Source organism: Ambystoma mexicanum, chromosome 8 (assembly GCF_040938575.1).
Source record: "Ambystoma mexicanum isolate Mex_15411 chromosome 8, UKY_AmexF1_1, whole genome shotgun sequence".
Taxonomy (NCBI): domain Eukaryota; kingdom Metazoa; phylum Chordata; class Amphibia; order Caudata; family Ambystomatidae; genus Ambystoma; species Ambystoma mexicanum.
Window position 1 is genome coordinate 1,596,410,602 of NC_090929.1, and position 15,405 is coordinate 1,596,426,006.

At 44.7% G+C, this 15,405-nt stretch overlaps 1 protein-coding gene across 1 annotated transcript in view; it reads left to right on the forward strand.

Moving 5' to 3' along the window:
• The window catches only part of TECTB (tectorin beta), a 241,620-nt gene that overhangs the window by 196,843 nt on the left and 29,372 nt on the right, over positions 1 to 15,405 (forward strand). The window contains exon 8 of the mRNA XM_069612212.1: positions 9,912 to 10,074. Coding sequence (XP_069468313.1) covers positions 9,912 to 10,074 — 163 coding nt within the window. The remainder of the gene's footprint in view (positions 1 to 9,911; positions 10,075 to 15,405) is intronic.

The window sequence follows — 15,405 nt, forward strand, 5'->3', positions numbered from 1 at the left end:
TCGCGCTTAAGAACCTCTGGGTATTAGGTGTGTTATAAATAACCTGTCATATCAGGAACGATCATCTAGTGGGTTGCCCAGAGCGATGCCAGAGGTTAAGATTAATTCTAAAGCTTTCAGCCAGCACCCTACTTATTTTGCTATCATCACCCTGAGTGTGATGTGTTGTATGCCCTGACATGGATCCTAAGCCTGTCATGCCTAGAGACCCAAGCTACACTTCAGTGATGATGTGGAATGAGGCTGAGACATGTATGGGGTTGTTTGTCTTCTCGTGCAGAAGGGATGCGACCAGGCAGTTTGGGTTTGAATGCCCCTTTGGGGTGGGGCCACGTCTGATGTGCATATGGCCTTTCACCTTCTGTAATGCTTTGCAGGTGAAGATGATGGTCTGGAGGGTTGCCCAGTGCTATGCCAGAGGTCAGGATGAGTTCATAACCTTCCAGCCATCTCCCCTTTTGTTTTGCTAAGTCACTCTTAAGAAAGAGAGAGCATACATTGGGTAGACACAGAAGATACATTGTGAGAGAGTGAGAAAATGGAGGAAGGCAGGTTCCCGAAGGGGGAAAAAAAACAGAGAAAGAGTGAGTTACCACATAGGGTGTGAAAGCTACTTCCAGTACAAAGAGCTGCCCAGCCCAGCAGGCACCAGGGACAAGGGGAGATGATGGTTAGGATAAAAGATTACATTGTGCGGAAATGAGGTTCACCCATCCCCAATAGAACAAGAACACATAACCTGTCCAGGAAGGGTTGTCCTGCAATCTCTGTATGAGGACAGGGATTCAAGGACTCAAGGACACTGTAGACGGGTGATTTTCAATGGCCCACTCTGCTGTGATCTGGCCTCCAAATCTGTCTTCAGGGAGCATAACATCTGCTACTGCCATCAGGCATGGTCCATAAAGGTTAATTAGCACTCAGAATGATGGAATCCTAGGAGCCAATCAGAACTCATAGCTCCTAGGCAATCATGACAATTGCCGGGGTAAACATGGATCCTTATTGTGAAGCCGGCTTCTTCTCTCCGGTCATCCTCTTTGCTTCACCAGCCTGTACTCTTCATCCTCCCTCTGACTCCAAGTCTCTGATGCTTTCTCACTAATCTGACCCATCTCCATGCTCCATCACAAGAGTGAGTGCCTCCCTCCTCCAAGTCACCAGCCGAGTGTAGAAATTGAAGCACTACTAGTCCCTGCATGCTGTGTGACCATTGATTAATGGCCCTTGCTAAAAATAGGTTTTCCTTTTTTCACTTTTAGTCCTTGTGAATGTCATTACTGCCTCGAGCACCTGGACAATGCAGTTTAGTTTTCTGAGAGCTCTTAGCCCTGATGAAAAGGTTCTATGTAATTTCATTGATGGGTGAAATTTTTTTTTTTTTTTCAGAGTATTGTTCACCAAAAAAACTAATTGAAATGGATTTATTTTTATTTTTGGGGGTCTCCCCCTGAATCCCCATCCTCTATTGTTTTTTTATCTATTCCCGACAACCCCATTCTTATATATACTTTCCCAACCCTCCCTATATATTTGGATGAGTTTTTTCTGGTAAAATGTACTCGGAAAAATACCCATCAAAATTTCACCCATCGATGAAAGAACACTACCGATTAAATGTTGGCTTCCGGGCTCTTAAAAAGCAGTATTATCTTGGGCAATAATATTCAATAATGGAACTCAATGTATCAATCACACCTGGAAGGATGAAAGCCTAAGTCCCCCCTGCCATGGGATTTGAACTTGTGAAGTGCAGGTTTCCCTCATGTCAGAGACCAGCCCTTTACTAGCGAGATACTCAACTATGCATTCATTCGTCAATGACTACTTTCCGGAGGAAGCCTTTTATGTAGTTACCCCTGCTCTGACCCCACACTGGTAAGGGCCAGGGCCATTATTCTTGAGTACAAAGCTGTTCAAATAACCTGAACCAGTTGTTCGATGGACTTTCCTGAAAAAGACAAAGGTGTTAGTGGTTTAAAATGATTAAGACAAATCACACAGGTTTCAAGGAGTCAGGAAACCCCCTTTGATGAACAACAGTCCTACTTAAGTCAAGTCAAGTATTGTTTAGTGCACAACAACAAATTACAATATATACCATGACATATAAACCATTCAAGTCATATCATTAAACACACTCTTTGTAAAAAGGAAAGAGTAGTCTGGGGTCAACACTCACAGTCCCTGCTACTCTTCATATATGCATATTAACAATGCACTTAGAAAACTTATGTTCCATGCAGTACACTATACTACCCATTGCTCCAAAAATGTGGGCAACCCCTGCAGCATTCTGGACATGCCACTCCAAGCTCTACCCAGAAAGGAATCAACACAACATGATACTACCCATGATGTCGCTTTGTTTGCCCCTGCCATCTCCTCTCAAATCACTGTGTTCACCAGATCCCTACAAGTGCAGAATTAGCCATTTGCTTCTTAGACGAGGATAGTAAGAGCAAAGGAAGAGAAGATGGATTACTGTCTCTAATGAAATATTGTCAACAGACAGTCCCAAGGATCCAACCCTCACCATTTCCCAAGCACAATTTTCAGCGGGAGGAGGTCCAAACGGAACGCCATTAAAAAGTGAATGAATGTTGGATTTTGACAGGTCCTCCAGGTACGTCCTGGATCCACTCCCGCCCTTAAATGAGAAATCAAGGTGATGCTTTCCTGCGTTCAATAAGCATTGATATCCTGGTCCTGGGAGTTTCATTGGCTGAATGCAACAGGTCACCCAATCCCGGTGCCCCAAGCCGGAGCCATTGATGCTTTCCAGCTCCCTCTAAGGCTGCAACTTATATAAGATATCATTTGTAGATCGAATCGGTCTCACTTACATCCAATATCACTCAATATAATAAGGCGTTCAGATTGCAAAGGAAGATTGGGAGAACTTCAGGGGAGCCACAGGAAGTTCTTCACAAATTGGATTTCAGCAACCTGGATATTTACAAAATGTGTAAATCTTCAGGGTTCGCACCATATACATCCTTTGCAAAACCCTTGTCCTGCAGGTCCCTATAGAATCCTTTACAGTTGCAAATACACATTTCGCACCTAACCATATAATTACCACTGCAGAATCCATAATCCACTAAACGCAATCCATATGCCCCAGCCCAAGTAGTCATAATATTTGACTACCTGGAGGTATCCTACTTTTATTTCAAAGCAGCGCGTATCTGTTATTGCAGGCCAATCGCCATCACCTTGCTCTTAATAGAGTTCCCAGTCAGGCCTTTTGCTTGATAATATTCTTCCAAGGCCTTAACCAAAGCCAAAAGGTTATTGATAGTATGTGCATAAAGAATTGTGTCAGCCACAAAAAAATGTATAGGAATTGTATTATCACCAACTTGATAGATGTTTCACTGACTCCCTCTATCCAGGCCACCATATCGTTTTTATAAAAAGATGAAACAGTGTTGGGGGGACGCAACCCTGGCAAACCCTTCTGTTCATGAAATGTCACCTCCCTTCCATAGCGCACCCTAGCACAAGTGCCAGGTGTACATTTATCAGCAACCTCAGAAGATTTGAATCCAAGCTTATCTTCTCTAGTGCCTCCGAGAAGAACACATGGTCAACATGGTCAAAAGCTTGCTTTAAATTGAAGAATCACAAATAAATAGGACTGTTTATACTCAAGGATAATTAGAAATGACCTAAAATACTGATCCATAGTCCCGCCCCTGAAGTCCTCCAGAGCTACATTAGGAATATCCATTAAATTGTCAATATAAAATAACTGCAGAAAATGTAGGCCATTAGGCAATAGTTGCCTGGGTTACTTCTATGCCCTTTCTTAAATATTGGGCTTATGTCAGCTGCCTTCCTTGACTTTTAGATTTTCCCCAGATGTAAAATTGAACTTTTGAACCCATATAGCACCAAAGCCCAGATGTACGGGTAAGCCAAAAATTGGCCATAGGGATTATATCAGCACTTACAGCCTTACCACTCTACTGGGCCTGAATAGCATGCAGAACCTTGCTTGTCAATAAGGGGAGAACATTATCTCCCAGACTTACCATGGAGGAAGCGTCCCACTGCCGATCCGACCCTAGTGGGGCACATAAGACCTCTGGCAATGGCACTTGCAAGCACATTCTTCAATATCAGATCCTTCTGAGGTTGATAAATTGAGTACATGAAGTGGGTAATAATATCAACTGTTACTCTTTAATGCTCTCGGGTGAGCTAGTGCTATATAAAAACTGGTGTTATTGTGAGCTTCATTTGGTAAAATATCACAAGAAACAACAAATAATCGGCCTCATTCTACCCTTTTCGGTATCCTGGAGGTAGAGGCGCCAGGATACCAGCAAATGTAGTTATTGTTTCCGACACCTGCTCTGACGGCTTTACAGACTGATTACGGGTGCCAGAGTGACGGTGTAAATCCCCATTCATGGGGGGATTTGCTGTCATTACCGGCACCGGCAATGAGGGCTTTTTTGCCAGTAAGGGTCTGGATTACCTCCTGGAGGTAATCCAGGTGCCCCACCAGCAAACATGTAGTCGGCCGGTGTGGAAAAGTTCCAGTATCCATGAATACCGGCACGTTTTTACGGCACCGGCTGACTTAGAATGAGACCCAATGTGCCTGTTTCCATGTCTTTGCATATTTTTATCAAATCTATTTACTGCGCAGGTCTCTCCCATGAATTAAATACATTGATTCTCTCCCCTCACATCACGTTCCCTCCCTGACCGTCTTCCTCGAAGGGGGTACATACCCTTAACACCCACCATGCCTCAGATGCACACAAAGGGGGGTTTGCCCCCTTCTCCCCATCCCAACAAACAACACCCTGCCCATGCACTTACCTTGATCCTCACCCATGACACTGCTTGCTCGTCCTCGGCATAGTACCTATGCTGCCGTCCTTAGCACCACCCTGCAAACCAGCCCTTCCCACCCACCTAAACTCCCACTACCCCACTCCTGACACCTCCACTGTGTCTTTATGATACAAGAAGACACATCGCACCTCCTTAACTAGAAGCCTTTAGTCGGACTGCTTGGCTGCTTGACGTACTGCTTGTCAGCGCCGCCATTGAAGAGGGACAGGGGGTCAAAGTGTTAATAAAAAGTCACATCATGAAGAGGAGGCGGAGCCCAGGAGTCCACCACATTTGACTCTCCAGATGTTTTTGATTCCGACTCCCATGGCCCCTCACCATTTACTCTCATGGTGTGGACCTGTAGGAGATAACATAACACCTGGAGAGCCAATGTTTGCAGGCGTCATTGAGAGAGGATTTTTAAAGAAGAAAACAGAATTAAATCGCAAATAGGAGAGAAACAAGCTACAAACACCACTTTCTTGAATATAGTTTAAGTCTGGGATTTTTACCTATAACCTTTTGATGTAATCAATGCACAAATGGCTCTATCATATAATCACTGTTCACATGGCAATACCAACAGTTTGGGCTTTTGTGCAAACATGAAAAAGGCACTTGCCAGGCACTGCTGTAGTGGTGTTAACTGGGCATTGATGGTAGCAGGTGCAACATGGTGCGAGTACATGGGCATCTAATAGCAGAGCCTGGCAAATGCCTAATACCTATACACAAGCCAAAACTGTTGGCTTTGCCAGTGCTTGTTTTTAACAGGACTTCAGAGAAGGACACGCATACTGCTTATAAATCAGGTGGCTGAAGGCAGATCTAGTCTAGACATTTTCGCTACACCAGTAGCATGTTTACTGCTCCAATTAAGTAATTAACTCCCAGAAGACTGCACTGGCAGACACATTGGGCCTCATTATGAGTCCGGCGGTAACCATGCCTGAAATTCCGGCAGGTTACTGCCGGACTCGTATTACCATTCCGCCTCTGTGATTCCCGGAATTACTGGGGCATTACGACCCTGGTGTCCCGGGAATTCCGGAGGCGGAATTTGTTAAATCCCCATTCCCATTGAGACCATGGAAACACTGGCACCATCTCGTGATGGTGCTGGTGTTTCCACATCCGCCTGCAGGCGGGTGGTGTTAAACCCGCCAGGTCAGACCTGGCGGGAAGGACACCTCCGGCCTGCAGATCTCAAGATCACCCGGTATGGAAACAACGGTGGTGGCGGGTTCACCGCCACTGTTATTTCCATACCGGGTGACTCGTAATGACGCCCATTGAGTGCAAAGTTTGATGGGAAGGCTTGAATCAAGCAAGCTGAAAGAGTTCCCACAAAGAGGTGTTTTTGGGGGGGAGGGGCAGGAACTGGGTGGGAATGGCCATAGGGATTAACATGGCCAGGCCAGTCAGTGGGTTGGCAAATATCCAAGCAACACCTTCAAGCTTTGTGTCCTTCCTCATATGCCATTGCTCCCTATCTGTACCCTAATGCAAAAGATTTGGCTTATAGGTTACTCTGGCACCTAATAGCCCAAACTAAAAATCAAAAATAAAACTAGGAATACATTTTGTTTATAGATGTTCATTGGAGGATGATATACGGTTGTTTTTGTAATGTAAGTGGTCTTCAATAGCTCCTGTTATGCATACGGAAGAGCCCGAGATCTGATAGACTACAGCACTGTGGGTCTGACAGGGCTAAAGAGGAGATCTTAGTCGTGGCTCGGTTAGCATTGATATGCTAATGGCTAGGCCCATGGTGGCCTTCTGTAGAGGGGTTGTGTAGTGAAAGGTGGTAGGAGATCTTAGAGGGCAATCAGTTAGTCAGGGGAAGGCAGGAGAAGGCCATGTGCAGCCAGGTGTCATTTCTCTAGCTCCCAATGCCAACTCTCCCTCTCTCTCTCCCTCTCCCTCTTTCTCCCTCTCTCTCTCTCTCTTTCTCTCTCTCTCATTATCTCTCATTGTCTCTCTCTCTCTCTCTCTCTCTCTCTCTCTAATAAATACATTGTACCCCATGAGGAGCAACACATCCATCTGTGCGTTGGCATATGAGGGAAAGGGGAGGTGCGGAAACTCAGACATTATCATAACCTGCTAAGATCTATTGGAGGCAAGAACATAAGGGTCGTGGAAAGGCAGCTTAAACACTGAAGACGGCAGTCACCCATTTCACAATCATTATTATGTTGGTTAGTAGACTGAGGGAGGCCTCAAACCTCACTGTAGCAGGCTCAGGCGCTATGCTTAGTGGCTTGCTGGGACATTTTCTCGTTGTGGGCAGAACCAGTTAAAGCAGGCCTAGGCAGTTGTCTGGCGATTGGTCAGGATAGGGGCCAGCATCTGTGCTCATTTCCCTCAGTGGTCCAATCTCATTCAGTCTAGTGGGGTAACCCTGCTGTCTCCTGCAAGTACCACATTCTTCTCACACAGTTCCAAATGAGCCTCCTATTTTCATTGTGTGTAAGTTTGAATTAACCAACACATAAATAAAAAAACAATGAGATTTTACCCCATCTACCAACAACCACAACTAACCAAGTTTTGATATAGCACCACGCCTTTTGCTTCAGAGTTATGCTGCAACCCTGCAGGGATTCTTCACAATGAAATGAGGAGCAGAAAGGATGGGAGGTGGAGTGAGGAGCCCTACAAATCAAATGTGTAGCGTCTTGGCCTAAAAAAGGGGATGGGGAGTTATGACGGCTGCAAGATATTGAAGTGTACTGGCTTTGGCAGATGGGGTTTGGGCATAGGGGACATGACTTCCTAAAAAAGATGCCATCTCAGGTTTACACTCTCTCTGGCACCTTGCTAGGTAAGGGTTTCAGGAGCAATTCCTTACTTGTGCCACAATTAAATGATGGGACCAGGTCAAAAACAGCCATGCTTTATTCATCATGAGTTTAAAGGCTTTCCTTCCAAGGGTCGAGAGGGGCCTTCGTGGATTAGCAAATGCACAAGGTGTGTGGTCTTCCCCACAGGGTGTCTCCTGGAGCCAAGGAAGATACTGCCTCTCCCATGAATAGCTATTTACACTACAGAAGAGGGGAACGAGAAGAGACTGACCTGTGCTCTTACATTTACAGCCTTTACATAAATTGGTAAAATGTCTTAGGAACATATCAGAGAAGGCAGCGGAAGTAGCCCACACTCACCCCTAAAGTGGGCCGCTGCTGTGTGTACCCTCTTTGACCAGAAAAGCAATTGTATATCGTCCCGGGAGGATAGCTCAGCGGCAGCGTGCGCGTCATGGAAGCAAGACGACACGAATCAACAACAGGTTCGATCCCCGGGTCCGCGCTTAGAAACCTCTGGGTGTTTAAGCACGTTATAAATACGTAACTAAGACAAAACAAAAAAAAACACAATTACGCACCTAAGGAAAAAAAAATAACAATTCCTGTAACAGCGCCTCGATGCCTGCGGGCTGTGTGAGCGCTTTATAAATGTAAAAAATAAATAAAAAATTGCCATCCCTCAGTCTCATCAAAGAAGATACTATACATTCTACTGTGGATTCACTTTCAAAGCCACATTGATCCTTATTTCTGACAACACAGAAAAGTTATTCTAGAAGAGGTGATTGTAAATGTGAACTGAAGTTGTGCCTGGATCATTAGCACATAAATATGTTTCTAAATGTATCCTCCTACTATGACATCACATGAGTGGAATATGGAAATCACGTTGCAATAGCTCCCGGGGTGGGAACAGCAACCAATCAGGTTCCTTGGATCGCAGGCTGAATCCCACGATCCAAGCCCACATTCCAAGCAGCCTGACAGCTGCTTCCCCCACCCCACCATCTTCCTCCCACCATACCTTTCCTTTGTGTTAAATTTCCTGTCCATGCACACTTACCTTTTTTCTTCAGCAGCGCCCACTCTGCCACTTCTGCTGCCGCTCCGTCTCTGTCCTCACTGCCATGGAAATGGAAGAGGGGCTCTGTTTGGACCCATGCCTACCTGATCCACGGCAGCCATCTTAAGAAAGTATTTCTTTCAATGAAAGGGACATAGCAAAGAATTTTATTAATTGAAATAAAATACAAAGGTCTTAAACCCAGGGTGTCAATAGCATCACCAACCCGTTTCACGGGCTGGAAGGAACGGATGATTATTGCTTAATTAGATTAGCTTTGCAGCAGGGCAGCACAGCATCTCGTCTGCCCCCCGCCCCCGGGTATCTTGTGATCTTGCGTGAAGTGATGTGATACTAATGCGACGATAGCAGGACTCCATGAATGTTTTTAGCCCAGGTTGTGTGTGTTTGTGCCTCTCATCTGCCCCACATCCACTCACTTTACTAATTTAATGTAAATGGGGACAGTGCAATAATGGGAAAGGGATGCTGAAGGGGTCATTCACAATGTAAAATTGCAGCCTACCAACAACCCGCTTCATTTCACCTCAGGGTTCAGAGTGACATCATAGACAACTTAAGCTTCGATCTGGTTGTTGATCAGATCAAACGTGGATCCTCTTGGTGGAGTATAGTCACAATATTCATAGTTATCCAAGTATTGTACAATGCATGCATGATATTCTCTGGTTCACTAAGTATAGAATAATAATGATAATAATTTAGCATTTATATAGCGCTACGAACCCTCTGCTATCTGAGTGCTGCTTATGATTACCCACGGTGTGTGTTTTTGAACCTGCGTCAGCAGGCTCTGCACAGATGTGAAAGCGAGCGCTGTACTCTATATCACTTGGTGGTATTGCACCCTTTTGCCGACACCCGTTTTTCCGTCAGGTGTTTTGCCGCAAGAGTTTTGCAGAAAATTTCAATTGACATTGTTTTGGGGGGTGGGAAAGGGTAAGTAAAGGGTTGGGGGGAAGGAAAATAAAAACATAATTACATTAAGGAGGAGGAACCCCCCGAAAAATAATTGAAAACAAAATTCGATGAACGGTTTTAGCAAAACTCCCACGGCAAAACACCAATTGGAAAAAAGAGGGTAGGCGAACTGACATGGAACCCACTTGGCTAAGTGTTGACCTCGTATTCTATGTCTATTGTGCATTGTTTTTCAGATGTGCCACAGATAACACAGTTCTCGTGCATGAGAATGGCAAGAACAGCAGGGCCACCTTCCAGTTTAATGCATTCCGATTCCAGAACATTCCCAAGCTGTCCAAGGTCTGGTTGCACTGTGAAACGTATGTGTGTGACAGCGAGAAGTTTGCCTGCCCTGTGGTAAGTCACTGTTTTTTAGAAGGTAAGGTAGATATGCCAAGGTGTGTTCAGCATGACGGGTCAATAAATCTAATGTTTATTCAGATTGTTGTTATTTATTTGGACTTTTTCACCTGGCAATATGTCCCAAATGTCCTGCACGTTTATATGTCTGGGATGTATAAAGTGTGAGCCCATCTGGAAAGCAACGGAGCACTGTGCATAGCCTTGTAGCAGTTGGGTATATTGGGTTTAATGGGTATAGACTGTGGAGTGGGGGGAGAAAGAAAGGTTTTTTGGTGTGTCCAGTGATTGGGGTATTGGGTTAGAGTTTTTTTTGGTAGCCATGTTTTCATGGCATTTTATGAATGGGGCCTTTGAGATCTATCATAGGTGTAATCTTAGCATGTCTCTTTGGGGGCTTAGTGACAAGGCTCTATCTGTCGCAGAGGTTTCTTGAATTGAGGATTATCTGGAGCATTTCCACTGAGGGCATTTTTGGGCCTGGGAGGTTTATAAACTGGCATTGTTCTATTACTAATAGGAATCATTGTATGTTTTTTAGAGGGAGGTGATGTGTTGGCTCTTTCTGAGCCCCAGGATTGGTCTTTGCTATGATGTTTGGTTGTTGCCTTGTTTTATGTAGGTTTAGGATGGAATATTCCTAATATTTGCAATGATGTCTTAATTTGGCATCAGCAAGCAGCCATTTTCTTGGTTAATATATTGATTTTTATCCAGAGGGGAAGTTCTAAATTAGTAAAGTCTATGTTTAAATACAGGAACTGTTATTGATTTAATCAATCCTATTTCTAGTTCTTTCCTTCCTGCACTGGCAGAGTTCAAGCCTGCACATGTCCTCACTTCTGGTGGATTGCAGGCCTCTGGAGATGCGGTTTCTCAATGAAGTAGCTTGGGGATTTCAGATTGACAGCTTTAAAGATGATGCAACATTATTTGAAGATGGTACAGGCTTGCAGTGAGAGCCAGTGCAGATCAATGAGGGTTGGGGTGATGTGGTTGATTTTTCAGAGTCCTTTGATGGGTCGTGCTACAGCATGCAGGACAGATCTCAGGGATGCGACAGAAGTTGCTGGAAGGCTTTCCAACAGGGCATTGCCACCATTCAGGTTGGGAGAGGAACAAAGCTTGGACAGTGGATCTGAAGTTGTTTTCTTTGAAGAAGGGCTTAATCTTTCACAGAAGAGAACCTTCATACCAAGTCGGTTGTGCCTACCTTTCTATATGCTGGCTGAAGGTCAGGTGTCTGTCGATTTCAAACCCAAGGGACTTGTCGCAGTTGGCCCACAGGTGTGTTAAACCCTCAAGATTCATATCAGAGAGCCAGGTCTGGATGTCTGGGTGTTTGGTGTTGTTGGCCAGCAATAGGAATTCAGTCTTGGAGTGGTGGAGCTTCTGGTAAGCACTGGACATCCAGGCATGGATCAATGTGAGACAGGGGATGTCTTCAATGGAGGATATCTTGAGGTACATCTGGGTGTCATCTGCGTATTGGGCGATGTGTATGTTGTGTGGAGCGAGGAGGGTTCAGAGCGGTTCCATGTAAAGATTGAAGATCACAGGACAGCATGGATTTTTGTGGGACTCCACAGGTGTTAGGTAGAGTTGGTGATCTGGGGGAATCCATTTGTACAATCTGTTGGTGATTAGTGTGCATCTTTGATGTCACCCCCTGACTGGCTCAGAGGCGTATGCAGACTCAGAATCAGTAAATTTATTTTGACCTACTTTTTGGCCATTTTTTAAAAAACTACTGGATGGATTTACACCAAATTTGCAACAGCACGCTTTCGGGACCAAGCAACACAGATTGCAAACACCCATAGAGGATATGGTGAATGTTTTTGGGGGCCACTTCCAATGGGTTTAAATTGCCTTCCGGAATGTATGCCAGTTGGCATGTTGTAAATTAAATGGATCACCAGCAAACCTTTTAGTACTACAAAACACTCAAAAATATAGAGGCCTGCAAAAATTAAGCATTCTTTCCACCCGCCTCTATCAATGCAGACACACACGTTGGGCTTCTACTTAGATGCACTATCAGCATTTTTCCAACTATACTGTTGAAAAAGATTACACTTTTCTTACCATAGAGAGTTTTGGGACAGTGGTGCAAGGTCTCGTACTTTATCATGTAGACGGAGGGATGCTCTGTTTATGGGTTACCATAAACCATACTACTTCCATTAAAAGCAGTTCTTCAGGCAGCGGATACATCGATGGCATTCTGATCCTTTGTCCCCTATATTGGTTAACTTACACCGGCTAGCTTTAGAAGCACACATTTTCTCGAAGGTAGGATGCCTTATATACAAGGCCCTGAGGTTTGAAAAACGTGCATAACTAGCTAAAAGCTATTGATTTCAGGTGGTATGTATGCCACCCGTAGGAAGAATAACCTGAGATTAGAAATCCCTAAGGCAAACAGAGAAAAAACGACACCCAAATGTTATGGAATGATTGGTTTCCCTGCCTACGTCCAAACCTTATATTACTGAGCTTTCTAAAAGAGCTGCGCGGCATTGCTTTGAAAATATCTGGGGACCTGGGGGTTTCTGGTTCCAGAAAATCTATATTTAATTGGTAAAGCTGGTATTCTTTGACAGCTATTGTACATTGACATTTTTAGTCCTCGACGATCTGTATTTTAAAATAAAAAGATTTGATCTATAAGCAAATCTACTTTGTTAGACCATGTTTTTCGGCATTCCTGTCCTTCTTGGTTTGTCTAATATGAATCTGTTAAACCCATAATAAAAACAGGGCCTTGCAGACCTTAATCAGCAAAACTCCAATATCCCAGGATTTATGCATTGTGCGTCATCCATCTTTTATTTTGTTACCTTTTAGATTTGACTGAGAGTGGGCAAAAGTAATGCTGTGGTTCTATTATAAGGTTCACAAGACTTATGAGAACGTGAACATAATGCAACCTCATATACTATACAGAATACATCACGACTCCATCATTATTGACCTCTTCCTGTCCCCTCCAAACCAGACCTGACATTGTTCCTGATCTTCAGCGACCCTTTTTAAAAAATGTTTTGGGGGGAATGTAAGACAGAGATCCTTCTCATTGGGACCCACACTCCCTCCTTCCCTCCTATCATCTGGCCGCCCTCTGTGGGTCCCCTTCCTTCACATTCTTGTGAGGCAAAAAACCTTGGTGTCATCTTTGACTCCTCTCTCTCCTTCTCTCCTGACATCGCCCACTATCAGCTGCACCTCCTCAGAGGCATTCTCCCTTTCCTCACATTCCCCCAGAAACTCAATGTCTCCAGAGCCTTTGTTCTCTCTAGGCTGCACTACTGCAACAGCCTCATCCTCAATCTTCCTTTTTCCTCCCTCCGCTTCCTTCAAATAATCCAGAACAGGACTGCGAGGTTTATTGTTGGCCTCAAGTCCAGGGACCGCATCTCTCCAGACCTAAATCTCTCCACTGACTCCCGGCTGCTGCTAAGCCGAAGTTCAAGAGCCTCTGTATCATCCACAAGGGTTTCTGGGGCCTGCAACCCTGCTACAGCCAACTCTCTCTCCCAAAATGCCTCCCTGCTAGAGCTCTTCATTCTTCTAGCTCCGGCTTTCTTCAGATCAGACGCTTCTCTAAGCAGAGAGTGGTGGTAGGTCTCTCTGGAATGGTCTCCCTGCCCCTTTCAGGCTTGAGCCAGATCTCCTTAAGTTCCAAAAGCTCGTGAAGACCCTCCTATTCACTTCTACCTTCCCTCTCCGCCTCCCCTGCTAACACCCCCATCTGCCACAGCCACTGGCAGCCTGGCTCCCTCTGAATTCTGCAGGGCACTGTGCGCCCCCCCACGCCAAATCCACCCCCTCCTTGCAGTTAGCATGTGGACCCTCTTAACTGCACCCCATGCAATCCTAGGCACTTTCCCTGCTGGCCTCCCCTTAGCACTCGCTTAGCCCCTGTGGCCTTTCCCCCTCCTCCAACCCCCCCTTTTCCTTGCACTCTCTCCTCTTTACCCTGCACTTCCCTTTCCACCTTAGCACTTCGCATTCACGCAGACCGGCACCCCCAACACCCCTCTCCCTCGCACTTCTTGTTACTGCACTTGCACAATCTGAATGTCACAAGGCCTAGTAGGACCGTTATTGTTATCTTTCTCCCTCCCCACCACCTTTCTTATCTTGGGGTGCCTTGAAACACCATTTGTTGTATAGGCGCCTTACAAATATTCAATAAATAAATACATAAATAAATAAATAAAAATGTTGCCTAACAACTGAGCCTAGTTGAAGGATTAGGGTTCCACACATCACAGGCATTCAGGCACACACGAGTAGAGAAGCTTCACTGATCACTATTAAAGGACCCACCTTTGGTGGTCCAGTGGGAGAAACAGAAGGAGCCTACTATGAGCAGTTCCTTAATTACCGCACTATGGCGGTAATTCTGAGATTGGCAGTGTGGTAAAATTGTAGGGCTGATGGAATTACCGCACTTTTACGACACCGCCAAATTCCGCTTTGGAGGCAAAGTGGAAGAAAAACCTCCAGCTCTTCGCTGGAGGCATTTCTGCCGGTATACCTCTGCAAAAATGCTGGAATTACCGTTGGTGGAATTACCACTGGCGGTAGTGCCACCAAACCCAAGTGGAGTCCTATGAGACTCCAAAATGGGGAATAACCCCACCTCGGAATATGAACATTTATCTCCAGTTCTGAAGTGGTGATACATCAGTAATGGTACTTCCAGTGGTAAATCCGCCAAACGACCACAGTCTAGCATGCTTTTAGTTACGACACAGGTTTAAGGGAAAATAATGATAGAATGGTGTTCAAATTAGACATGTGAACCTGTACTTCTACTCAAAAGTGTTTTTCTGGTTTGAAATGTTTATCTAAAATAGAAGTGCCAGGGTATGCATGATCACCCTTACATGCTTAAAACATTCATGTTGTTTGGAAACTCCCCATTGGTCATCTTGAACTTAGGTCTTTTCCATTGATAATATCTACATCCACCCATGCATCAATTCTCCTACAAACACATTTGTATTTCTTTATTAATGGGTATTTAGTAAACAATAAGGATGCAATCTCTAAGAGAGAGTTTGTAATAAACTATATAAAAAAACAAACAAAAAAAACAAAGTAATCATTACAGATGACAGAGCAGTCCCTGGAAAGGCTGGCTTTAAAGTCTGCAATGGTTATCGGATGAGAGTATGCAGGTGATTGGTGGGTGGTGTCGCCTAATGGGACATAGAGGGTGGAGAAAGACTATGGAACAGATGTAGATAGGATCTATATTTAGAGTCTTAGTATTTGTATTTATTTGAAGAACAGGGGTGTCAATTTCGAGTAGAA